The following is a 27506-nucleotide window of genomic DNA, read 5'->3' as shown; positions in this document are numbered from 1 at the left end:
GGACGCCTGCCCGATGTCATCGCACGTCATTTTACGCATTGGCAAGTGGGCCCCACCCCCGCTTGCCGACCGGAGAATTTTGCCCTAGGGATTCTTGCCTACTCCCAGCTATACAGATTATTTTATTTTAATAAACTACCAATCCCGAACCTTTCTTTTCCATGTTGCAATAAATGGGGAAAACCACTGATAGGAGCCCCCATCCTAACATTTTAATCAATCTCACATAAATTGATCTGGGGTTGAAAAAAACTGTTGTTTCTGTGCAACATGTTAACAAATATGCTTCAATGGAGTGAATACTACCAATTGCACCAATCTCAAGAGCAGTGGCTTAGTTGCCACTAAAACAAGATGCACCACCATAGTACTTATCACAGTTATTGGGGTATTTGTAAGTGGATCACTCTCGTATTCACTGTGTTTATTAATGACTTAGATAATGGGATAGAAAGCCACATATCTAAATTTGCCAATGACATAAAGATAGGCAGCATTGTAAACAGTGTAGAAAATTACTGAGAGATATCGATAGATTAAGTGAATGTGCACAACTGTAAAAAATGGATTTTGAAGTAGGCAAATGTGAGGTCATCCACTTTGGATCTGGAAAGAATAGAAAAGGGTACTTTCTAAATGATGAAAAGATAGAAATACTGCAGGTACAACAAGACATGGGGAGTCCATGTTCAAAGATCATTAAAATGTCATAAATCGGTACAGAAAATGAAAAGGGATAAGGAATGTTAGTCTTTATTTCTAGAGGACTAGAATAGAAGAGGACAGAAGTCATGCTTCAGCTATACAAAACCCTGGATAGACCACAGATGCTGTCCTGGGCACCACACCTTGGAAAGGATAGATTGGCCTTGGAGGAAGTGTAGTATGGGTTTACCAGAATTATGTCTGTGCTCCAAAGAGCAATTACACAAACTAAGCTTGTATTCCCTGAAAATTAAGACATTAAGGGCAGAATTTTATGGCCCCATCGCAGTGGTGATAGGCCGGATAATGCGATGAGCTATTCAAAAGTCCACTGACTATGGCGGGACCAGAAGATCCCACTGGTGGGAGGGGCCATAAAATTCTGCCCCAAGGGTTGATTGATCAAAGTTTTCAAGGTATTAAGAGAAACAGATAGGGTAGATAGAGAGAAACAATTTCCACTGATTGGGGAACCTAGGATCAGGGGCCATAGTGTAAAAATCAGAGCTAAACCTTTCAGGAGTAAAGTTAGGAAACACTTCTACACACTGGAAGCCTCTCTTGCAAACAGCACTTGATGCTAGGTCAAATGATAATTTTAGGTTGAAGATACATAGATTTTTGTTAACCAAAGGTATTAAGGGATATGGGGCAAAGGCAGGTATATGGAATTAGTTTGGAGATCCGCCATGATCTCATTGAATGGTAGAAAAGACTCGAGCAGCTAAATGGCCTACTCCTGTTGCTAAGACAGTGGGGTTGATATAGGTTCAGTTGACAAAGATAAAGAAGTTCTTCATAAAATCAACAACAAAACATTATTACTGATATTGTCATATGTTATCAAAATGATGGAATTACAAACTTATTACCGTTAAACAAGGAACCACATAGGATTACTTTCTTGAAATATATAATTATGTTTCAATATTAATAGTCTCAATTTACAAGAATTAAGAACAGAAGCATGCAAAGAGAAAAGGCCCCTACAATAGACCGTACACAATCTACCTGAGATTTGTTCCGCTTAGACTCTTGACAGGAAGTCCTATTTAGATAAGCCCCAAAAATATTTTCCAGAATATCCAAATGTGATGGGAAACGAGAAAGTGCTTGTTGTTGGATAGTCACTTCGCTCTCACCTCTGGCCCCCAACCTCAATTCTTTTTTGTCCTTTTTACTGACGTTATGATGATCAGTCTATCACCAAACTTTATTTCCAAGTATAACCTTCTGTTGCTTCTGCCTCCTTCTGACAGTTATACCGTGTTGAAATTAGGACTCATCTCACAACACCCAGCTATAATTAGTTCTTTCCAAGGAGCTGAAAACTGTGGAACAATTTTATCTCCTAATTGCTATATCCAAAATTACCCTGCCTTTTCCTTTACACTATCTACCCTCAGTGGTGTCCTATAATGTGGGCCTTGCACCTTCATTTTCTCAATATCCTCACTTCTCCACATATCACTTATAGCTAACAGCACTTTGCAGTTCATGCAGAGGGAGCAACAAAGGACCACTGTGGCCCACTGAGAATTATAAGCTTTTAGGACACAGCCAATGGTTATTCTGGGACATCAATCTAGGTTAGTTTGGTTGAAAATATATGGCCTCGGCATTGAACACTGGCTGTAAGGTATAGCAGTCTTAGTAGAACTATGTATCCACACCCAATCCAAACACTGAATGTCCAAACCATACTTTGCCAACATTTACGTTTTCCCTGCTACCTACTCCATTATGCTGCTTTTTCAACAGAACTACAAAATCCATATGGAAAATACAAGAATCAGTTCTGTTTGCACAGGGCTATTTCCAATATCCTACACAAAGAAATTTCATCCAATTGTCTCTTTAACCAATATATGTGGCCTATTTTATATGGCCTTCCAAGGCAACTTTTCCCACAAGCCTATTGCACTTGATGTGAAACGGATCAGCCTGACTTCCCATAACTTTCTGATTCTTAATGTGCACCTTTTGGTGTTTGACTCCTTCACCATAATGAACAATAAATTAGGATCAATTTTGTCAGTTTCCCTAATAACCCTGCAGAGTTTGAATAGATCATAAAGTTCCTTTTCCAGAGATAGAATAGCCTTACTTTATTAGTTTTTTAAATATTCATTTATGGGTGCGGGCGTCGCTAGCTAGGCCAGCATTTATTGTCAATCCCTAATTGCCCTTGAGAAGGTGGTGGTGAGCTGCTCTCTTGAACACCTGCAGTCCCTATGGTGTAGGTACACCCACAGTGCTGTTAGGGAGGGAGTTCCAGGATTTTGACCCAGTGATAGTAAAGGAACGACGATATATTTCCAAGTCAGGATGGTGAGTGGCTTGGAGGTGTTCCCATCTATCTGCTGCCCTTGTCCTTCCAGTGGTTGTGGGTTTGGAAGGTACTGTCTAAGGAGCTTTGGTTATTATTATTAACATCTGGAATCCTTTTTGTTGCTGCTGTAACCTCTCAAGGGCATTAATATCTTTCTTATGAGTAGCCAACTCCATATGGGTGCTGGTCAATGCCTGATAGAAGAACAATATATTCTCTTGATTTGTATTAAGGGGAACTTGTAGGAGCCTTCCCTTTTGGCAGTGCATTGTGGAAATTATGGTATGTGCCTCCAACATTTGTGAAATCATTATGATTTCATAGAAGTCCCATGGGAGTAATTTTAATCTAACCCATTCAGCAGGAAACTGACGGGATCTGATTTGGTGTCCATGTTACACTGAGCCCAATTTCATTTTCCATTGATGCCAAATCATGCGTGGCCCAAAACAGGTGGCCGATTGGATCCCATCAGTTTCCTAATTAAAATTACAACCTCACTTGCCTCTGTCCTGTCAGGTAAGTATGATAGGGTAGATTGTAAATGCACAATAATAACTTGGAGGCAGGAACAGGTGGGGCAGAGAGGATTTTCAGCAGGAAACCTAGAAATACAAGTTTCCCACAGGCCTTGCTGCACTGAATAGCAGGAATTATTTTAATTTTTTTCAACAGGTCTCAAGCCTGACAGCCAGGCAAACTGCCTGTTAGGCTGGAAAGCAGCCTAGGAGCAGATGTCAGGTCAGTCTGACATTGCGGCTTGGTGGGCGGGAGGAGGGGGTGGAATCTGACATCGTGGGAGGGTGAGGAAGTCAAACATCAGGGTTGGTCAGTCGATCAAGGGGTTCCTATCACTGGGTGTTTGGAGGGTAAGATTGTTGCACCAGGGAGAAGGACTCCTGCTCCTCTTTACCCATAAGCAGTGCAATAAAAGCATTTATCTCATAGGTCTGATCCTTCTTGCCTCTTTTCATCTGCTGGGAGTCCCAAGATCCAGGACTCTGAGTCTTTCAGGTGTTAAAATGCAACTTGAATTAAAATGGAGGCATGCAGCCATCTTAAAAGCTTTTGTGACCAGCCCACCTCCTGAGAACAGACTGTGCTTGCCTGTCCTTCAAAAACCCAACTTATTTAAACTGGAAGTCAGGTTGGATACAGGCTTGGGTCAGGTTTCCCATTCTTTTTTTTACTTTCAATGTCCCACGCATTCTGGGGAGTTAAGATTATCCCCTCTGACTTTTTAAAATGGAATCAATGACCTTTTTTCTATCCACGCTTTCTTATGTTTAGTGCAATGTTAAGTACACTACACTAATACATCAAGCTCTGCATTAATGCTACAAATATATCACAGCCAATTTTCTGGTTTTTGTAAAAGTCATTAAAAAATCATAAAAATAGAAATGTTTATACTCATATATTACAAGAAATTTAATTTGTCTTTTGTTCCCCATGCAATTTTCTTGTCAGTCTTTATTTAATATTACATTTCCTGATAATCCATTTGCAGTAGCTGTGTTTGTCAAACATCAAATGTCAGCTAGATTAATGAAATGGATCAACTTCTCTAATATACTATAACTATTAAGATAATATAGGGTTAGTGACAAATATTATTTGTATTAATAAGCTTTTGCACATTACCTTTAAATTTTTTTTTACCAAGTGATTCATAAAAATTTCAGCGTGCAAGAATACCATTTGGTCCATTCTGCCTGTGTTGGTGCTTCCTCCTCCACAATAAATTGGGATTTAGTTTCATCCCAACTCCCTCCTCTTTGTTTATACCATTCAATATTTTTCTTTAAGCATTTATTCCCTCTTAACAGTTTCAATTGTCACTTGCAGTGATGCATTCCAAAGCCCTTTGTATTAAAAAAAATCTTCCAACCTCCTGTTTTATACTACCCCTTAATCATTTTTTTTTATTTTAAGCAATGCCAGAGAGGTTTGTGTAACAAATAAATATCACGCTTCCTCTTGGCAACCAAATGCTGTCAGTACAAATTTGAATAATGGAGAGCTCAATGCAGACTGTACCAGCACTTCTCCCAGAGTGTTTCAGATCTGTAAGCGTGGCATTTATCAGCCTGAAACATTTTACTAACCATAAGAAGAGTTTTTAATAAGACTGATAATATTCAAGAATAGATAAGAACAGGAAAGTACAAAAGCTGGAAATCAGAATAAAAAGAGAAATTGCTGGAAATATGGAGCAGAGGAAATAAATGTTAATATTTTGAAAATGAAGTGTTGACCTTTCTTTTCCTTTTCCAGATGCTGGCAGACTTGCTATGTATTTCCAGAATTTTCTGTTTTTCTTCAAGAATAAACAAGTGGCTGAAGATTGTGCCAGCACTTATTCTGTTAATGCTCTCTCTCTCTCTCCACCATGTTAATCAAAATATTTACTCACTAGGTTTAAGGTGTCCTTTAAAATAACAGAAAGATTTTTATGAGCATGTTATGTGCTTATAGCATAACATCACTAACCTTAATTTATATCCTAAGGTCTCTCAAGATTGAAACACAAGATTGAAAGGGTTGGCTGTTAGAAATCCAATTAGGAAAAATCATTGCTACCAGTATTTGGGAGAATAAATTATTTTCATTAATATTATAAATGTTATTTTAACAAAATATCATTGTGGTATTTTTGTACTTTAATCAACAAAATTGATTTAACCTGAAATATACTGCCCTCATTGTCGCTTCTTTTAGAATTCTATTGATTTATTAATTGTTCATAAATGTCCTTACTTAGCAGACCTTACTGTGTCAATGTGGACTCCACTCCACATACCTTTGTTTTGACCCATTCTTAACCCAGTGAGCACTGGAGCCGCTTAATTAACAGACATGAGCAAAGCTACAAGGTAATGGGGAAATAACTCTAACCAAAACTATTTCAAAGTCATTCAGTTTCAGAAAAGAAAAATTTAAGAAAAAATATAGCCAACTTGGCCAGAGACGCCAAAAGCAGGACTATGGGGGAGTCCAAAATCCAAATGGTTCATTCTCAGGCAGTTCAGCTAATCCTCCATTACTGTGTATCATCAATGAGATTTGTGACCAATTGGCTTCTATTCATCTTTGATTTCTCACCATTAGATAAAGTCCAATGAGTGCATATTGAACATTCCAGAAGACTTATCTGCATTTACACCATAAATAAGAATTGTGTTATAAAGTCTGGTTAATTATTGCTTGACTCTTTAGATGGTGCGATGAACATCTTTATGTGAGAAGTATTTGTTATTAAAAAGTGCGCAGTGAAGAGAAACAAAGACTTTAGAAAGCCTTTGTTTCACAGGTTTGAAGAATGTGGTGTGGCTTAAAATCAGATTACAAAAGGCTCATTCTGTTCCATCAGGGTTTTCAACTTTTTAGCCACTTTAACTACATTGCCATTCTTGCTTTGGTGTTTATTGTTCAACACTTGCTTAACTAAGTAGCAAGAATTGAGAATAGGGCCGTAATTTCTGGCTTCAGCACAATTTCTAAGAGCAAATCTGTCTGCAAACATTATGGCAAAATGATCCTATTAGGCTTAGCCTGTTTAAAGGTAGAGCGAACACTTCCAAATTAGTCCTATAATTGCTCTATTTTAAAATTAATGTGATTCTGGAGGTTATTTTGAGCGGAATACTGAGCTATTTCCAACATGAATAACTAGCATTCCTCTAAAAACAAATGGGAAGTAGAACAATGCTCCATTTGATGTTATCCCACAAATAGTTAATATGTTTATTGATCATTCTACAGCTTTCAAAAATTCATTGGCACCATGCCTGTCTTGCAACTAGATGTCCAGTGCTGTGTGTGGCATGTACGCACAAATTAGAAGTATGGTGAACACCATAATTGGCTTGAGTATGGGCATCAAGGGCCCTATGTGTAGTAACAATGGCCCGAGATTTGCTGATACTTGCACCATTGGAATGCCGCATCCACAGCTTTGAGTTAGTTTTGCGCCAGGAAATTTTGGCATGAGTTGAGTTACGCCATGTCATAATTTCCTGGGACCTTTGCTGCACTCTATCCATACCATGGCCGAAACCAAACAAAATTGATTTGATAGCTATGCACCACTCCCCACAGACAAATCAAAGGCAATTGCCTTGAATTATGCTGCTTTCCTGTTGCAGATACTTAGGGTTGAATGTTAACTTTCTGACCAGCTCACAGAGAGGTGAGGCGCCTAGCAGCGCAGCAGGAATCTGGAAATTTTTCAAAGGCTATTTGACACAGCCATTGCATTTACATCTGACTTTTGGACTTCCCCCACCGAGTGGAATGAGTGAACATGATGACGACCTGCGTCAGTCTATTTCAGCTCATCTATTTAAAGGGACAATGTAAGAATAAGAGTTGAAGTATGGTAAAGATTTTCAGATAGAGATGGAGATACAATGAAGCAAGGCAGCACCACTCTTCAGCAAATAGTCTTTGGACATGATGCTGTGGGCTATGAGGGCTCGCACACAGGAGGAAGAAGACTGCCTCCAAAAACAAGCAGGTGGGGTTGGAAATGGCTGAGGAGGTCATCTGCAGGAATGTGGTGCCACACTCCTGGGTGCAGTGCCAGATCGGTTAAATGGCCTAATCAAGACAGGAAAGGTGAGTGGCATGGCATATTCAATTATATTCTGATATGCATCTAACCCCAACTCCCCTCATTCTGCCTTCCCAAGGTTTCTCCTGCACATTACTACTCATAGCAATATATCTTGCAGATGCACCCATCCCTTTCCGTGTAGGCACCTCGTCACACCCCCATCTGGCCAGCCACCACTGACACTCACCTTCATCTTATTGTAATATAAACTCATCCCTCACAGGGATCCTCCACAAATGTTGTCCTTCCATCCTGTCATTTCTCACTCTCAGCTCTCTGCTTTCTCTCCTTGCAAGAATAAAGAGCAAGAATACCAGGGAGAGGCAGAAAACCAGAAGTGGCCCTCCAGTCATTTCCACCTTGACGGCTACAGAGGAGGCAGCACTGGAGTTAAACTACACCTCAGCATGCCTGGATGGGGGTCTCCCACCTACCAGGTGAGTCTCAAATATCACACAACCATATGGCATATAACACTCACACTGATTTGTAGTCAGCAAGCAATGAAAAGTTATAATGTGCACAATAACTTACCTTGTCAGTTCTAAATCATGTACTGATTACTTGTTTCTTACCTTGTCAGTTCTAAATCATGTATTTCACTCCACAGGTCCTTCAACATCCCTCGAGAGGTGGTGTGGGAAGAGGATGAAGACTCCTCAGAGGAGGTCTCGCTCTCTCTGAGGATGCGCCATCACAGGACTCATGCACACTGTCTACCAGCTCAGATACACACACCACAAGTGAGCAGGAGCAGGCTGTGAAGATGGGCACAGCAGTGGAGAGTCCATGTTGGGGGGTGCAGGAACCTCCAAGCTCTCCCCAACTGTATGCAGATGCTGAGCCTAGGGTCCATCAATGAAGATGATATTCTGGAGCAGCAACAAAAAATGTGAGGTCCTGTCAGCCTTTCTAGCTTCACTGTGCATGATTAGAGGAGAATTAGTACATCTCTAGCATGAGTGCCAGGATGTTTCAGGTTGATGCCTATGTCCAAGCACAGAATAGCCACCTGCAAGGAGCATCAGAGACAGCAGTCATCTGAGTGCATGCTTCCGTCTTCAATGGCCTGTACATTCAGAATGCCACCCTATAGAAGATTGAGGACAATCTCGTAGCTTCGGGGAGCAGAGAGAGCCAGACCTGGCTGGGAGCTGGGAGCTGGCTGGGTTAAAAAAAAATCAGAGTGACATCACAGGAAAACCGTAAATTCATTAGTTGGCGAGCAACTGCTGTTTGGGAGTGTCTTTAAATGGCTGAAAATTGGAAAAACATATTATTTTTACAGAAGTAGCTACTTAGATTTAATTAACAAACATAAGCAGGACCATAAGACCATAAGACGTAGGAGCAGAAGTAGGCCATTCGGCTCATCGAGTCTGCTCCACCATTCAATGAGATCATGGCTGATCTGATAATCCTCAACTCACACTCCTGTCATTTCCCCATTACCTTTGATTCCCTTACTGATTAAAAATCTGCCTATCTCAGCCTTGAATATACTTAACGACGCAGCCTCTACAACCCTCTGCATTAAAGAATTCCACAGATTCACTACCCACTGAGAGAAGAAATTCCTCCTCATCTCTGTCTTAAATGGGTGCCACCTTACTCTGAGATTATGCCCTCTGGTCCTAGACTCTCCCACAAGGGGAAACAACCTCTCAGCATCTACCCTGTCAAGCCCCCTCAGAATCTTATATGTTTCAATGAAGTTGTCTCTCATTCTTCTGAACTCCAATGAGTACAGGCCCAACCTACTCAACCTCTCCTCATAAGAAAATCCCTCCATCCCCGAGACCTAGTGATCCTTCTCTGGACTGCCTCCAATGCCAATATATCGTTCCTTAGATAAGTAGACCAAAACTATTCACAGTATTCTAGGTGTGGTCTAACTAGCGCTTTGTATAGTTTTAGCAAGACTACCCTATTTTTATACTCCATTCCCTTTGAAATAAAGGCCAACATTCCATTTGCCTTCCCTATTACCTGCTGAACTTGTATGTTATCTTTCTGGAATTCATGTACGAGGACCCCCAAATCCCTCTGTGCTATAGCTTTCTGCAGTCTTTCTCCATTTAAGTAATATTCAGCTCCTCTATTCTTCCTGTCAAAGTGCACAACCTCACACTTTCCCACATTATATCCCATCTGCCACGTTTTTGCCCACTCACCTAACCTGTCTATATCCCTCTGTAGACTCTTTGGGTCATCCTCACCACTTGCCTTCCCACTTATTTTTGTGTCATCTGCAAACTTGGTGATAGTACATTCACTTCCCTCATCCAAATTATTAATATACGTTGCAAATAATTGTGACTCCAGCACTGATCCCTGTGGCACTCCGCTTGTTACAGGTTGCCATCCTGAAAATGCCCCCCTGTATCCCAACTCTCTGTCTTCTATTAGTTAGCCAATCCTCTATCCATACTACCCCCAACACCATGGGCTCTTATCTTATTAAGTAGACTTATGTGTGGTACGTTATGGAACGCCTTTTGGAAATCCAAATATATTATGTTTACTGGTTCCCCTTTATCTATCCTGCTTGTTACCTCCTAAAAGAATTCTAATAAATTTGTCAAGGATGATTTCCCCTTCATGAAGCCATGCTGACTCTGCTTGATTAGATTATGCATTTCTAAATGCTCTGCTATTACATCGTTTATAATAGACTCCGACATTTTCCCAATGGTGGATGTTAAGCTAACTGGCCTATATTTACCTGTTTTTTGTCTCCCTCCCTTTTTGAATAAGGGTGTTACATTGGCAGTTTTCCAATCCTCTGGGACTATTCCAGAATCTAAGGATTCTTGGAAGATTATTACCAGTGCATCCACTATCTCTGTAGTTACTTCCTTTAATATCCTAGGTTGCAACCCATCAGGTCCAGGTGACTTATCGGCCTATTGCCCATTAGTTTCCCCTAGTACTTTTTCTCTATTTCTCTATTTCCTCCCCCAATTTTGGCCCAAGAGGGAAATAAAGTTGTGAAGGCCAAGTAAAATAAAGTAATATAAGAAAACCAAAATAAAATAAAGTTAACATTAGTGAAGTAAAGTTAAGACATGGCAGGGCAGCTTGGTCGCATGGCCATGTGTCCTGTAGTAGTGGGAAGCCATGGACGCTACCGGTGACCTAGATGACCCCCCCCCCCCGCCCCACATGTGCAGGAAGTGTCACTAGCTGCAGAAGCTTGAGCTCCGGGTTTCAGAGCTCAAGTGGTGGCTGGCTTCACTGTGGCACACCTGCGAGGCTGAGAGCTACGTGGTTAGCACATTCAGAGAGGTGCAGCTTAGAAGCATGGAGGCAGAAAGGAAATGGGTGACCACCGGGCAGCCCAAGAAAACTAGGCAGGTAGTGCAGGAGTACCCCAGGGTCTCGCTCGCTAATTGATTTTCCATTTTGGGGAGGGCGTTAGTTCCTCGGAGGAGCGCAGTCAGATCCAAGTTCGTGGCATGTGAGGCTCAGCTATACGGGAGGGGAGCAAAAAGAAAGGAAGAACAATACTGATAGGGGATTCATTAATTAGGGGAACAAACAGGTATTTCTGTGGTCATAGACGTGACTCCAGGATGGTATGATCCCCCCCCCCACCGGCCCGCCCTCCGGTACCAGAGTCAAGGATGTCACAGAGCGGCTGCATCGTAGGGAACAGGAGACAGAAAATTAGCAAGTGACTCTGAAAGACGGAAGAGGCAAAGGTTAAAAAGTGTAAAACTCAGGAATTCAGCAGTGTTAAAAGGTATATATGTAAGCGCTAGAAGTATATTAAATAAAGCTAATGAGCTGAGAGCACAGATAGACACATGGCAACATGATATCGTCACTATAATGGAAACTTGGCTTAAATAGGGGCAAAATGCTAGCTCAACATCCCTGGATATAGAGTTTTCAGGCAGCATAGGGAGGGAGATAAAAAAGCTGGGGGTGTAGCATTATTGGTTAAGGAACCAATTACAGTTGTGAGGAGGGATGCTATGCTAAATGAACCAGCAAATGAGGCCATATGGGTTAAGCTCAGAAATAAAAAAGGAGCAGCCACATTGCAAGGAATGCACTATAGATCCCTAAATAGTGAGAGGGAGATAAAAGCCAAATAAGTAGACAGATTTCTGATTGCAAAAACAAGAGGGCGGTATACATTGGGGACTTCACCTACCCTAACATCAACTGCGATACAAACAGTGTGAAGGGCACAGAGGGCACAAAATTCTTGAACTGCATTCAAGGGAACTTTATCAGCCAGCATGCAACAAGCCCAACGAGAGGAGGCGCAATTCTAGATTTAGTCTTAGGAAATGAAGCTAGGCAAGTGGATAAAGCAGTGGTGGGTGACCATGTTTGAGATCGTGACCATAATACAATTAGATTTAGCATCATTACGGAAGAGGGAAAAGAAAGAATAGGAGTAAAAGTTCCAAATTGGGGGAAGACAAATTTTGCAAAGTTGAGAATTGATCTGGCGAAAGTGAACTGGATACAACTACTTGAAGGAAAATCAGTGACATATCAGTGGGAGGCATTCAAAAGCGAGATTCTACAGGCAAAGTGTAGACATGTCCCCACAAAGAAAAAGGGCAGTACTGCCAATCTAGAGCCCCTGGTTATCCAGAAGCATACAGGGAAAGACAAAGCAGAAAAAGAAAGCTTATGACAATCACAAAAACTTAATACTGTAGAAAGCTTAGAGGAATGTAAAAAGTACAGGGATGAAGTAAAAAAGGAAATTAGGAAAGCAAAGGGAGGATATGAAAAAATATTGGCAGGTAAAATCAAGGAAAACCTGAGGATGTTTTATCAGTACATTAAGTGCAAGAAGACAACTAAGGATAAGGTAGAGCCTATAAGAGATGTACATGGTAACTTATGCATGGATGCAGAAGATGTGGGCAGGTTTCTCAATGAGTACTTTGTCTCTGTCTTCACTAAGGAGAGGGATGATGGAGACATTCTAGTTAAAGAGGAGTGTGAAATATTAGATATAATAAGCATAGCGAGAGAGGAAGTACTAGAGGGACTGCCATCCTTGAAGGTGGATAAATCACCAGGGCCAGATGGATTGTATCCCAGGCTGTTAAAGGAAGCCAGGGAGGAAATAACAGATGCTATGATGATCATTTTTCAACCTCACTAGATACAGGCGAGGTACCAGAGGATCGAAAGCCTGTGAATGTTGTACCATTATTTAAAAAGAGTGCGAGGAATAGGCCCTATAATTATAGGCCGGTCAGTGTGACTCCAGTGGTGGGCAAATTATTAGAATCAATTCTGAGGGACAGGATAAACTGTCTCTTAGAACGGAACGGATTAATCAGGAATACTAAATCAATCAAATTTTTTGAGGATGTAACAAGGAGGATTGTGAAGGTAATGCAGGGAATGTTGTCTACATGGATTTTAGTAAGACATTTGACAAGGTCCCTCATGGCAGACTGGTCAGGAAAGTGAGATCTCATGGGATACAGGGGAAGGTAGCGAGTTGGAACCAAAATTAGCTCAGCGACAGGAAACAAAGGGTATTGGTCAATGGACGTTTTTGCAAATGGAAAGCGGTTTCCAGTGGCGTTCCACATGGCTCAGTGTTGGGTCCTTTGCATAATTGGGAAATTTGCAAATGACACAAAAATTGGCCATGTAGTTGATAGTGAAGGGGTAACTGTTGACTCCAGAACGATATCAGTGGTTTGGTTGAGTGGACGGAAAAGTGGAAAATGGAATTCAGTCCAGATAAGTGTGGGGTAATGCATTTGGGAAGGGTAAACGAAGCTAGGGAATGCACAATAAACGGGAGAATATTGAGAGGGGTAGAGGAAGTGAGAGATCTTGGAGTTCACAGATCCTTGAAGATGGCAGGATAAGTGGATAAGTTGGTAAAGAAAGCATATGGAATGCTTTCCTTTATTGGATGAGGAATTGGATACAAAAGCAGGGATGTTGTGATGGAACTGTATAAAATGCTGGTTAAACAACATCTGGAATTTTGCGTGCAGTTTTGGGCGCCAAATTACAGGAAGGACATAATTGCTCTGGAGAGAGTACAGAGGAGATTTACAAGAATGCTGCCAGGGACTTGAAAATTGCAGCAATGAGGAAAGAATAGAGAGGCTGGGATTGTTTTCCTTGGAACAAAGGAGGCTGAGGAGCGACTTAATTGAGGTGTACAAAATTTTGAGGGTAGACAGGAAAGACCTGTTTCCACTAGTTGGGGGGTCAATTACCGGGGACATAGATTTAAGATAATTGGTAGAAGGGTTAGAGGGGACATGAGGAAAATTTCCTTCACCCAGAGGATGTTTGGAATTTGCTGCCGGGTTTGGTGGTGAAGGCAGAAGCCCTCAACTCATTTAAAAGGTACCTAGGTCTGCACCTGAAGCACTGTAACCTGCAAGGCTACAGACCAGGTGCTGAAAGGTGGGATTAGAGTGGATGGCTAGTTTTTTATTTATACTTTTTTGGCCGGCGCAAACATGATGGGTTGAACGCACTCTTTCTGTGCCGTGACTTTTCTATGGTTCTAAGTGCAGCAGGGAACTGTGGGTGGGCTATGAGAGGGAAGATGGAGAAATAGTAGTGGGGACTCTGCTCAAAATGTTTTCCCTTCTGACCCCTTGCCCCCCTCACCCTTCCTCAGTCACGTGCTGCCTTCTGCCATAATAACTGAGTCTGCCTCTGCACAGATGCAGGTGGGACAGTCTTTGGTGGAGCCCTCCTTGCCTCCAAAACCCAGAGGACTTCACCCAAAAGCATCTGAGCAGCCAGTAGGGATATGAGCAGGCTTCATCTAGCTCTGCTGAAATGCCACAAGGGTAACTCTATATAGGAGTAGTAGTTAAAGAATTTGTTGCTGCAGGGGTATTCACTTGGATGCGTGGCACAGTGATACACTATTACATTTCTGTTTCATGTTTATTCATCATAAAATTTATTTCGCTGCTCCATTGCCTGTCGCCTACCAAATGGCCCTCTGGCCTGTGAAGAATGGTGGGACGTGAATTAAAAACCAGCAATGGATATTTGTGAAAGGGATTGATTGTTGATTGTGGGGCTGCTGGGGGCTGGGAATGCTCAGCATCATTCCCAGTAACTTCTCTCCTCGGCTGGCATGTTGTAGTATGCAATCCTTTTAAGATTGTCGCATGACAGATCATGCTTGGAAACATTCCTTGTGCATAGCCTGCTGTTCTCTGTGTGTCACATTCTGGAAGGCATCATGGCAGCACACCCATGCAGCTTAGAGGAAACACTGGTGCCCACTGGTTTCAGAATTGATATGCCAGGTGGCTGCACCGCCTCAGTTTAACTGAAGCATGCTTGAATCAGACCCTTCCAGGCAGCCCTGGCAGATATGTATGCAGCTACAGATGTCTTCACCATGCCCGGCTGCCCCTCCTTAGACACAAAGTTGTCAGCACCTTCTTCTTCCCGGAGCTCCAGTCCTCACTGCTGTACAATATTGCGGAAGGAGCAGTGGACCACTGGCATTCCAGAAAGCCTGGCTGGTGGCCCCAGGTCGGTCCCAGGCTCCAAAATCACACCTTCAGCATCCTGATTGCTTGCTCAATCACAATGCGGCTGTTCATATGGCTTCTGTTATACCTTTCCTAGGCATCATTGCTTGGGCTCCTCATAGGTATCCATTAGCCAAGCCTTCAGAGGCTAGGTATCCATTAGCCAAGGAGCCATCCACTGATTCTGCTTCTGTGTGAGTATCTCTGGGGACACGTGACTGGCACAGAATGAACATATCATAGCAGCTTCATGGGACTCTTGTCCAGACATCCATGATGATCTTTCAGTGGTTGTGAACCAGCTGAACATTGATGGAGTGAAATCCATTTTGGTTGATAAAGATTCCCAAGTGATCTGGGAGCGCTTTCATTGCCAAATGTAAGAAGTCAATGATTTTCTAACCTGAGGGAATCCAGTCAGAGCAGCAAATGCCCGTTCCTTCTGACTGGGCTCATCAGTTACGAAATTTTTGTAAGTGCTGATCCTGGTAAACGTGGCTTCCATCACCTGTGAGATGCACTTATGGGCAGCAGATTGTGAGATTCAACACACGTCAACTGCAGATGCTGGAAGGGGCAAGAGGGGATGAAATTAAAATCTGTGGTGACCTTGACTGCTTTTGGCAATGCCTGCCCAACCGGTCCACTTGGCAGGAGGTTGTCTTCCAGGAGGCTGAAGATGTCAGTGACCACCTGACAGGAAACTCTGAGCCCCCAAAGGCACTGATGCTCATTCATGTCCTAGAAGCTTACCTTTTGACTGTTTACCTGTGTTGGCAGGTATCACCTCCGGTGAGCTGGGGCTCTGTGTTCATCCCCTATCTCCTGTGGAGCAACAGGTGGGTGACGAGAAAGTGGCTGCTGCTGTTCCCGCTGCAGCTGCCCTCGTTCCTCATCCGAGATCCAAGGTAGAGCTGCAGAAGTGGATCCCATGTTCACCCGGAAGATGACAGTTAGGGAGTACAGATCAATCACGGCAGGCTCCAAGGTTGTAGAAATGACCCCCAAAGCAGTGAAAGCTCATTCTCACAAGTCTTATCAGCAGAATTCCTTCACCAAGGCAGGGAAGGAAGGTGTCAGGTCTCTGTAATTACCTGTCACAATTTCAGCCGACTCAAATCCCATGGACTTGACGCCTTGTTTTCACTGGTGCATTCCTGGAAACCCAGAAAATCGATGCACTCTCAGGTAAAGTCAGTATTCAGGGCTACAGGAGCAGATAATTAGCACTTTACCTACTTAAATTGCCGACACACCTGCCCCACAGGGTTTCCCACACGGTGTTGATCACGCTCAGGTTAAAAGCAAAATTCGGCGGATGCAGAATTTTTAATATGCTGTTTGCTCACAAACCTACCCTCCTTGACAGGTTAAAATTCTCCTCTTAGACTGCTAAATAATAGCATGGATGGATGCATTTAAATTTATGATTTCAATATTTATAATTGGGCCATAGGCCTCATTGAGTAATTCCATTGAGCTGCAGGCACCTGTCAAGCCTCCTCAGGCAGCTCATTAGTTTCCTCTGGCAGTGACGCCAACACTAACATTCAGGTAGGCCATGGGATGCCAACATGAGGGTGCGGGTGCGAGGGTAGAATGGCAGTGGCCCTTAGTAGTGCTGTGGAGCCTGAATGAGCATTTCTTCTCCTCCTGACAACACGTTAAGGTAATTTTTAAAGGAAATACTAATCGATATGTTGGCAGCTTCCAAAAGTGCCTTCAAAAACCACTAGCAAGGCCACAGCAGAAACAGTTTAGAGCTTGCCCAGTGGATGCTCTGCACAGATTCCAACCAGTTTCAAAGAGGCATCCTCAAACAGACATTAGACTCCTCATATGCAAAGGACCCAGCACCTGGTTATGGCTGCCATCAGGGATGCTTGAATATCGCCTGAGCCAACATGGTAACTTAGAATATTCCAGAGAACTAGCTATAGTTGCTGTGTGTGCCCATTCTAAAGCATTATTTTGTAAGTGATTAAATTCTGCATTGTGAAAGAATTTGAAATTTGGAATTGTGTGACTCGGTTCATGCCTGTATATTGATCTGCTTAATTGATGTAGGTGGGGTAAGTTATTGGTAACGCCATTTCTGAGGTCCTTGATTTCTCATTATGCTCACTGTGGTGAATTCAAACTAATTTTCCAGACAAAAAAAATTGGAGTAAATTCACAACAAGAAGGTTGGGACATGTTGGCATAAGACACACAATCACATAGTTGCAGGAAATTTACATTATTTTTGAATGCCTTTGTGATGCCACTACATATCGCTGCCAGAAGAAATCATTACTCATTGTAAACATTTTTGAGAGTGTGATGCAAATTCTGTAGGAACTTCCTAGCATCTGATTCTAAACCAGTGATAAAATTAGGATGAAGTGAGACTATATTAGTCATACATGCTGTCCATTAATATATTGTACTTTGAATACAGCTACTCAGTGAAGTATCAAAATTAGTCGAAGTTGATTTCACAACATTTCGCCTGTGTGAAAATTTAATTTTACTCTGTTCTTATTTTAGTATGAATTCTAGTCAGTTAACCAATGAAGCAGTGTGTAAATTCACATGCACAAAACAGAACTTTTAAATACAAAATATAAGATCGCCAGCCTCCAGAGGGTGGATTGCACAAAAAGCCATTTTATTCACTATTAATTGTCTTTATCTCTACCAATAATCCTATGTGTTTGTAACTAGCCGTGAGGTTAAGGTTTTCATTTAAAAAGATTGTTCCATTAGAATTACAGGCAAGTCTGTGAACAGAAGACTGGTTGAATTATGATAACTAGGCACGTGAGATTACTTCGGCAATCTTATATAATGTTTGGTGTTTTCTGCATACACTATCTTTAGCTCTGGATTAAAATGACTTTTTTTTAAACAGTGAAAAGCAACAAACAGGTCAAGGTAAGAGTCAAACTGAACATTTGAATCAAATCTGGGGGGAGTTGGTAGAGGATCAGATTCATCAATGATTCTCAATTCATTTGCTCTGTGACCTACTCCTGTTTCAAACTAAGGCCAACTATTTAACTGGATTCTGGTTTTGCTGATCCAGTTTCAGCAAAATCAACCTCCTTAAATGCTCTTCATCTCTGCACACCCCGGTATAAAGTGATAAGATTTTATATTGCAACCATGTATGGTTGGACCAGATTGATTTCTGATCCCTGAGGCAAGATTTACCATCAAAAACAAAATTAGTTTGCAACACTTTTACCTCCCTCATTTTGCTTTGTAACCACACTTTCTTCTTTGTTTCCTGCTCCATTAGCCTCCTCTGTCCATCAGTCATCCTTAGCTTTCATGACCAGAAACAATAACTCCTCCACATCAAATTATAGCAGCAATAACATGAATATCAGAACTTCTCATTTGCACAAAACATTGATCTCAATTTCAAAATGGGCAGCATTGCCTTTAGCTAAATTATATTCACTGAGCAGACACAAAAGCCTTGAAAACAAGCAGAAATTAACTTGGTCCAGCCTATATATAAAAAAATTGTGATTACCTACCAGGCACAAGATTGTTAAAATTTGTAAACATGATATTTTAACCTGTGGGACTTGAACTCTTCAGAACTTAAACTCTTTGGCTTCCCCAGTGAATATTCCAATTTAAATGTGGAAATACTTGTTAAGTGGAAAGAACAATATGGTGAAAACAAAGAGTTAATGCAAGGTCTTAATGCAATACAAGCATGAACTGTTGTATTAGTTCTTCCTGGCCCACGAAGTTGTAAAACCAATGTTTTTGGCAGGTTTTGTGAGTTTTGACAATCCTGCCAGTGCCCAGGCTGCCATCCAGGCAATGAATGGTTTTCAGATTGGCATGAAAAGACTTAAAGTACAGCTGAAGAGGCCGAAAGATGCCAACCGCCCTTACTGAACCGTTTCAACTCAACTGAGACTTGAGAGCTATTACAGGTAATTTTCAAATTTTCTGATAGCTTTGTATAATGGTGTATATATTGTGGTATTTATTTTAGCATTTCTCATTGACAATTTAACCTCTGGTGCCTGTTATTTATATGAATTAAATCCATTCATGACCATCAATCCTAAGATTTTACTGAACAACGAAGTGAAATTAATATTCCCATAGTCTTTAAAATTCAAATTCTTTTTAAATTGGATGACCATTTACGATGGCAAGTGTGAGTATCACAGATGTTAAATTCAGGGACAGTCAGTCCTAGTTTGTGCAGCTAATATAAATAGGAATGTTCCTGGGAACATTTTCTTAGGAGGCAGTAATTGTTACTACCTTCAGAGCACAGCATTGCTCAATTGGGGTGATCTGATGAATGGAACAAACAATTTTTACCAGAGTATCCTCATTAACTGTCTTTAGTTGTATTTCTAAACAATCGAGGTCATATGAAACTCATGGGCCTGAATCTTGCATTCATCGGGCACGTGCGATCGGTGGGCCTGGAAGCAGACAGGAAATGCGCTTCCGCCCGCGATCGGCCCCCGACGCATAATTTCATGCTGGCTGGCCAATTAACGGACAGCCAGTGTGAAACGTGCGCTGAGAAAGGCTCAGCACTGCCAAAGGGGTACAGGAAGAGAGCAGGTGCCGAGAGAAGGGAGGGTGTGGGCTTGCGGTCCCTGAAGATTGGCGGCTGCTGTGGTGCTGCCTCAGGGATCTGCAGTAATTTAAAGATGAAATGAGCTCAATCAACAGCTGCAAATGGTGACAATACTGTAAATGCAAGCGCCTGACAGCAGGCTACATAGCAGATCATCCCTCAAATGTCGTCTTTTATTTTACTTAGCCCCAGACATTTCATCTCACTGCCTGAAAGGGTGGTAGAGGCAGAAACCCTCATATCGTTTAAGAAGTATTTGGATGTGCACTTGCAAAGCCATGGCATTCAAGGCTATGGGCTGCTGGGAAATGGGATTAGAATAGTTAGGTACTTGTTTGACCAGCGCAGACTAGATGGGCTGAAGGGCCTTTTTCTGTGCTGTAGACCTCTATGACTCTATCCCATACTGGATGTAGTTTATAGTGAAAACGTGAAGGCCGCCTGGCCATTTGGCCCGTCTGCCAACGGTAAAAGTGGACAGGCCGCATAAAATCACTGGCTCCTTAATGGGCTTAATTGCCCACTTAATTGTCGGCCGGTGCGCTTCCAACTCCCGCACATGTCCACCGACCGTAATGTTGAGCGCAAGAGTGATGATGTCATGACGCACACCCGTCATTTCGCATAAGATTCAGGTCATGAACTTAGTTAACACCACATCTGTTTTACAGGTGCAATATGGCCACTTAAGTACACATTCTATGTCAACTGTCTGCTGCTGCCATATTTGCAAAGGCTTCAGTACAGGTGTCCAAGGCCCATGCCTGAACCAGGTTTTAGGCATTTTGCATATGCAAAGAGGAGACTTAATGTCTGTTTCAACCCAAAACTGGATTGTCCCACATGCAGCGAGTGCCTGTTGCGTGCAAGATACCAAAGCCTACATGATGTCTAACTTCACCTTCTCCCCCCATGAGTTGTTTATCTGTCCACCGCCATTCACAACTAGATGTGGATCTGTTGGTTGAGGGATTGCTTAGCTCTGTCTATCACATGCTGCTTCCGCTGTTTATCATGCACGTAGTCCTGTGTTGCAACTTCGCCAGATTGGCATTTCATTTTTAAGCATGCCTGGTACTGCCCCAGCATGCTCTCCTGCACTCCTCATTGAATCAGGGTTGATCACCTGAATTGATGGTAGAGTGTGGGATATGCCAGGCCATGAGGTTACAGTTCTGCTGCAGCTGGTGGCTCGCAGCACCTCATGGATGCCAGTTTTGAGCTGCTAGATCTATTCTAAATCTATCCCATTTAGCACAGTGGTAGTGCCACATAACCCGATGGAGGGTATCCTCAATGTGAAGATGGGATTTCATCTCCACAAGAACTGTGCAGTGGTCACTCCTACAAATACTCTCATGGACAAATGCATCTGTAATAGGTAGTTTGGTGAGGATGAGGTCAAGTAGGTCTTTTGCTCAAATTGGTTCCTGGACCACCTGCCACAGGCCCAGTCTGGCAGAAATGTCCATCAGGACTTGGCCAACTCAGTCATGAGTGGTGCTACCAAGCCGGTCTTGGTGATGGATATTGAAATCACCCAGCCAGAGTACATTCTGCACCCTTGCCACACTCTGTGCTTCCTCCAAGTGGTGTTCAACATGGAGGAGCACTGATTCATCAGCTGACGGAGGGCAGTACATGGTAATCAGCAGGAAGTTTCCTTGCTCATGTTGATCTGATTCCATGAGACTGCATGGGGTCCAGAGTTAATGTTGAGGACTTCCTTCCGACTATTTACCACTATGCCGCCACCTCTGCCGGGTCTGTACTGCCTGTGGGACACAAAACATCCAGCAATGGTGATGCAGAAGTCTGGTACATTGACTAAAAGTTAAGATTCAGTGTCTAACTCAGGTTGTTGCTTGACTAGTCTGAGTGACGAGTGATCCCAATTTTGGCACAAGTTCCCAGATGTTTGTGAGAAGGACTTTGCAAGGTCTGCTGGATTGATTGTGCTTCTGTCATGTCCCATGCCTGTGTCAATTTCAGTTGGTCCATCCAGTTTTATTCTTTCCAGTCATTTGCGTAGCAGTTTTATACAATTGAGCAGCTTGCTAGGCCTTTTCAGAAGACAGGTAAAAGTCAACAGTGGGCGGAATTTAATCTCCTACCACCCCGAGGCGAGTTTGGAGGTGAGGGGTGCCATTTGATTGGGCTCCCTCAATCAAAGAATCCCGCAGTGTGAGGACCCAGCTTCCTTCCTGTCTCTGCCCAATCAAGCTCAGAGTGGAAAGTGTGGAGGGTGGCCTAGCAGAAGGAGTTCTCAGGCACTCTGTGCCCAATCGAGGGACCTGGCATCGGGAAGGGTATCCCCACAGTAAGCCACCCACATGCCCTTGTTGTCAATCCCCTTCCCCCAATAGCTGCGAGCCCCTTCCCTTGATCCCCATCCTGCCTTCACATCCCTCACTCATCTGCACCTGTGGATCCTTGGCTGTTCGCTCCTGCAGGCCTGAGTGTAATACTGGCAGTGGCCATTGCTCCCGTGGCACTACCAGAAATATAGTGTGCCGGCTTCTGATTGGTCAGCAGCACTTGGGGGTAGGATTTCCACCCTACTGGGGCCTTAATCGAGTGGGAGTTCAGACACTGCCCAGGTAAGTGCCTGATTACCTGGTAATTGCACCGGGCTCTCCAGAGAGAAGCGAGGCAGGGTTTCTATCAGTTCTCCAACTGGTGGGTGAGACCCCGTCACACTCATTACATTGATGTGGGTCTGCAGTCACATGTAGACCAGATTGGATAAGCACTGCAGATTTCATCCCCTAATGGACATCAGTGAACAAGGTAGGTTGATATGACAATTTGATAGCTCCATGGTCACCATTACGGATACTAGTTTTTTTTTATTTCAGATTTCTTTAATTAACTGTATTTAAATTCCCCAGCTACCATGATGGGGCCTGAGTTCATGTTTCCAGATCATTAATCCAGGCCCCTGAATTATTAGTCCAGTAGCATAACCACAATGCCACCATACCCTAAAGTACCTAACATTAAGTATGACAGGACAGGGAACTATGGCTGGAGACCAAAATTGCACATGGTTCTCTAGGTGTGGTCTCACCAATCCCTGTACAATTGAAGCAAGACTTCTTTGATCTTGTAGTTTTGTGTGGCTGCCAGCTTGGGAGAAAAATGACATCCTCATCGCTTCCACCTCCTTCCAGCGTGGCCAGCACAGAATGCATTGGCATTACATGCTTGTGCTGGAAGTATGCAACGTAACTGAGTGGACAGATTGTAACATCAATAACGTCTAATGCTGATTAGAAGCCCAACCTACCACCTTTGTTCCTGTTGCTCTAGCAAAATGAGGAACCACACATCACCTCCACCCCACCAGCACTATTCAAAAGGATCATCAACAACTTGCAGCTTAGTTGCTGATGACTTTCTACTGACTCTTGCTGAGTCTGTGGAAGTATTGGGAGTTTGGAAGGGTCATATCAGTTGGTAAAGCCTGCAAGGAATGGCACTGCTCATGGAGAAAGCATCAACAGCTGATGCAAATACCTCTGAGATCGGCACTTGCTCCCAGCCCCCCTTCAGCTGCATTATCAGAGGGAGATGCAGCAGAGGCAGCAAAAGGGCAAGCTGCTGCCTGAGGGAGGAGGAGGAGGAGAAGAGCTTTCAACAGGAAGACGTCTTCCACAACCAGTGTCCTATCACAACCTAAGCCAGGAGCAGAGTGTTTGTCGGCTGCTATTCACCAAAGCTGTGGTTACAGAACTGAATCACCTCTTCAATCCAGACCTGCGGCCTCAGGGCACTGCCAGAGCAGGTCAGAGGCTGGCAAGTAACTCACATCCTGACTCCCTTTTCATCCACTACAAGCACAGGTCAGGAGTGTGTTGGAATACTATCCACTTGCCTGGATGAGTACAGCTCCAACAACACTCAAGAAGCTAGACACCATCCAGGACAAAGCAGTCCGCTTGATCAGTCCCCATCCACCTTCTTAAGCATTCACTCCGTCCACCAGTGATGCACAGTGGCAGCAGTGTGTACCATCTGCAAGATGCACTGCAGCAACTCTCCAAGATTCCCTTGACAGCATCTTCCAAACCCACAACCTCTACTACCTAGAAGACCAAGGGCAATAGATGCATGGGATCATCACCACCTGAAAGTTCCACTCCAAGTCACACACCAGCCTGACTTTGAAATATATCACCATTCCTTCATTGCCACCCACGTCCCTGAACAAATAAAAACAAATCATAAGGTTGCAGGATGAGGGTGAAGTGGGATTTGAGTAGGTGCAGTAGACATTAACATACCTTCATCCTCATTGGTTTCAATCATGCCACTGACCACTGCAAAAGTGCCAATCACTCCAGTTATCCATGGAACTCTCCCCTATGAGGGTGAGCTCATGCAGCTGTGTCTGCACACCACCACACCCCCAGTGGTTAACTTTTGCTGCTGTCTATCATGGGTCACCTTGTCCTGCCATAGTGAAGAAGTGTGCCGGTGAATTTGGTGCGATGTGTTTGAGTGATGTGCCTACCACAGTTGACTATCTGGAATTGTGTGTGCAAGGCTGTGAGATGTAAATCTGCGGTTTCCAGAAATGCTAACTGTGTGAAGGTGAGGTGAAGCATATGAATGTGAGGTCTGTGTCATGATTGAAATAGATTATTGGTAAGCAAGTGAAGTGGGCGTGGTGAATGGAATGATGCTAGTGTATGATGCTAGTGGTGCAGTTGGTAGGAGATGGCATGTGAGGATGTGTTCACTGACCTTGTCCACTCATGTGAGGTCATTAAACTTAATGTGGCACTGTATCCTCGTTCTTGGGGCTAGACTGCTGGATTGACCTGCAGAGCCATTGGTTGCAACTGTTGTCTTATCTGTAGGCCCTCCTGATTAGAGTTAGCACCAGGAAGTCCCACCACTTAGCATGCTGTGCCCATGAACTTTGGCATGAGGTAGCACAGCTGAACAGCCAACTATTTGACTGAAAAACTCAGATAATTGCATCCATAACATAGCATTAGCACAACCCTACTGGTAATGAGGCCTATGAGTAAGCCTGGTCTCTTAGAGTTACACGGCAGAGGCAATTTGTCTTATCCCAGGAAACAAAGAAACATTGGCTGGAGCTTTCAACATAGACAGGGACATAAAGAGTGTCTTAGCGGATTGGTTGCTTAGCATGCGCCCTGCTTAATTTTCCTTTCCAAGGAAATGCCAAGGAAAATCACTAGAGTTGACTTAAGAAGAATATGAGACAACCTTGTTATTGAAATTCCCAAAGAAATGCAAAACCCACTTAACCAGCCTTACAGATTGAGCATTCACTCTTCTAAATCTCCGCCTTTTCACCTTTAAGCACTGCCCATCCAGCCCAATATCAATGCTCTTTCTTAAAATCTTCTGTGGTAACTGTGGCTATAGCCCCCCTGCTGTCTATCAGGGGTCACATGATGCTCTGTTAAGGCTCCAACCAGTGAGCCCTAAGCGCATGGTGGTTGGGCCTTCCTGATGAGAGTCCTGATCGAGCATGTAGCACCTGAAAAGCTCTCTGTAATAAAGTTTATCTGTTTCTTGTTGAAATCTGGCTGCTCCATTGAGTCATTACATTTGACAACGAGGGTAAAATTAGCGCCAACTCTGCACCTAACCCTGTTACTCTGAGTACATCGAATTCTAAGGAAAAAAAGACTACTCACCAGTCATACCACTCTTCAGTAGAATTGATCCATATGATGCGACTACGGAAGACTGCAGCCAGTATGTAGAGTGCCTTGGATTTTATTTCGTCGCGAACGAAATTCCTGCAGAGGAAAAGCAGAAAGCCATCCTCTTGAATGTATGTGGCAATAAAACAGACAACCTCATTCGCAACCTGGCAGCCCCTAGCCCGCCCAACTCTAAGTCCTATAATGATCTCGTGAAAACACATTTCCAGCCCAAGCCATCCATAATAATGCAGTCTTTTAAATTTAATTCCAGAGTTAGGGTCCCGGGAGAGTCCATCGCAATCTATGTAGCGAACCTCAAGCAGTTGACAGAACACTGTCACTTCGGGGACACATTAAATGAGATGCTGCAGGACCGATTAGTTTGTGGAGTTCAGGACAATGCCATACGGCACTGTTTACTCACCAAGTTCGACATCGACTTTAAGTGCGCCCTCGCCATGGAAAGTGCTGCGAGAGACTCGCAGGCTTTGCAACACATACAACATGGTGCTGTGCTTTATGTGGGGCAGGAACCTACGGCCGACCGTGGTGCAAAAACCAGACCCACAGCATCGAAGCGAGATGCAATGTCCACTGTGAGAAACATGAAAAGGCCTAGTAGAAACACTTCATCAGCGACTTCAAGATTAAGTTGTTATAGATGTGGAGGTGACCATGGAGCAGACACCTGTAAATTCAAGGAGGCAGAATGCCACTACTGCCATAAGAAAGGTCTCGTAGTAAGGCAATGACAGGCAAAGCTGAAGCAGCCTGTAAAACAGCAAACCAACATGATGGGATTAAAGAATACAGCAGAGACTGAAGCTGCTGACATCGACATTTATTACCCGTATAACAGAACAGATGTGAAAACTGAACCTATCGCTGTGATGATTCAAGTTAATGAGAAACCACTCATAATGGAGGTGGATACGGGTGTCTCAACTACAGTGGTGGGAGAGCACACTTTCAAGTACCTTAATGAAGGCAGACAATAAATCTGGAGCGAATAACCACTAAATTAAGGACCTACACGGGAGAATCCATTCAGGTAAAAGTACCAGTTTCTTACAAGCAACAGACAGCCCAGCGGCCTGTAATAATAGTAAAAGGAGAAGGACCCAGTCTTTTAGGCTGAGACTGGCTACAGAAGATCAAGCTTGACTGGTCTGAGATATTTCACCTCAAATCTGATGGAATCCCAGAACTTCTAAGAAAATACAACATGGTTTTTTGGGGTAAACTAGGGAAGTTAAAAGGCATGCAGACCAAGGTACATGTGGAGCCACAGGCGACACCTCGCCTCTTTAAGGCAAAACCTGTGCCTTATACATTGAAAGAAAAGATTGACGAAGAGCTGTGCCAGTTAGAAAAGCTGGGCATTATCCAACCTGTTCAGCTCTTAGAATGGGCTGCACCATAGTTCCAGTGGTTAAGCCTGGTCGCACGATACATATCTGTGGAAACTATAAGTTGACCGTAAATAAGGCAGTCAAACTAGACAAGTACCCTATCCCAAGGATAGATAACTTATATGCCAAACTTGCTGGAGGCAAGTCCTATACAATATTGGATATGAGTCACGCTTACCAGAAACTGGAGCTCAATAGCACATCGAGGGAGTATGTAACCATTAACACACACAAGGGTCTCTATCAGTACACCCATCTACCCTTTGGGGTCTTGTCGGCAGGTGCAATCTTCCACAGAACAACGGAGATCCTTTTGCAAGGACTCCCACGAGTAATTGTATATCTAGATGATGTCCTCATCATAGGGTTAACTGAGACAGAACACTTGACCAACCTGGAAGAGGTGCTAAGGAGATTCATTGAAGCCGGCGAATGGTTAAAGGAGGAACAGTGCATAGTTCAGACACCAGAAGTAACTTATCTAGGCCACAGGGTGGATGCCATGGGACTGCACCTGTTAGAATACAAAGTTCAGGCAATAAAAGATGCTCTATCACCATCCAATGTAACAGAACTCAAGTCCTTCCTGGGCATGATCAATTATTATAGCCGCTTCTTACCAAATCTAT

The 27506-nt window shown here is 43.2% G+C and overlaps 1 protein-coding gene across 1 annotated transcript in view; it reads left to right on the top strand.

Annotated features, from left to right (window-relative positions):
- The window catches only part of celf4 (CUGBP, Elav-like family member 4), a 1291869-nt gene that overhangs the window by 1237699 nt on the left and 26664 nt on the right, over positions 1-27506 (top strand). The window contains exon 13 of the mRNA XM_078551435.1: positions 18939-19104. Coding sequence (XP_078407561.1) covers positions 18939-19066 — 128 coding nt within the window. The 3' untranslated portion in view covers positions 19067-19104. The remainder of the gene's footprint in view (positions 1-18938; positions 19105-27506) is intronic.

The sequence above is a fragment of the Cetorhinus maximus genome, chromosome 1, assembly GCF_964194155.1.
Source record: "Cetorhinus maximus chromosome 1, sCetMax3.hap1.1, whole genome shotgun sequence".
NCBI classification, from domain to species: domain Eukaryota; kingdom Metazoa; phylum Chordata; class Chondrichthyes; order Lamniformes; family Cetorhinidae; genus Cetorhinus; species Cetorhinus maximus.
This window is presented reverse-complemented; position numbering and strand designations above follow the sequence as displayed.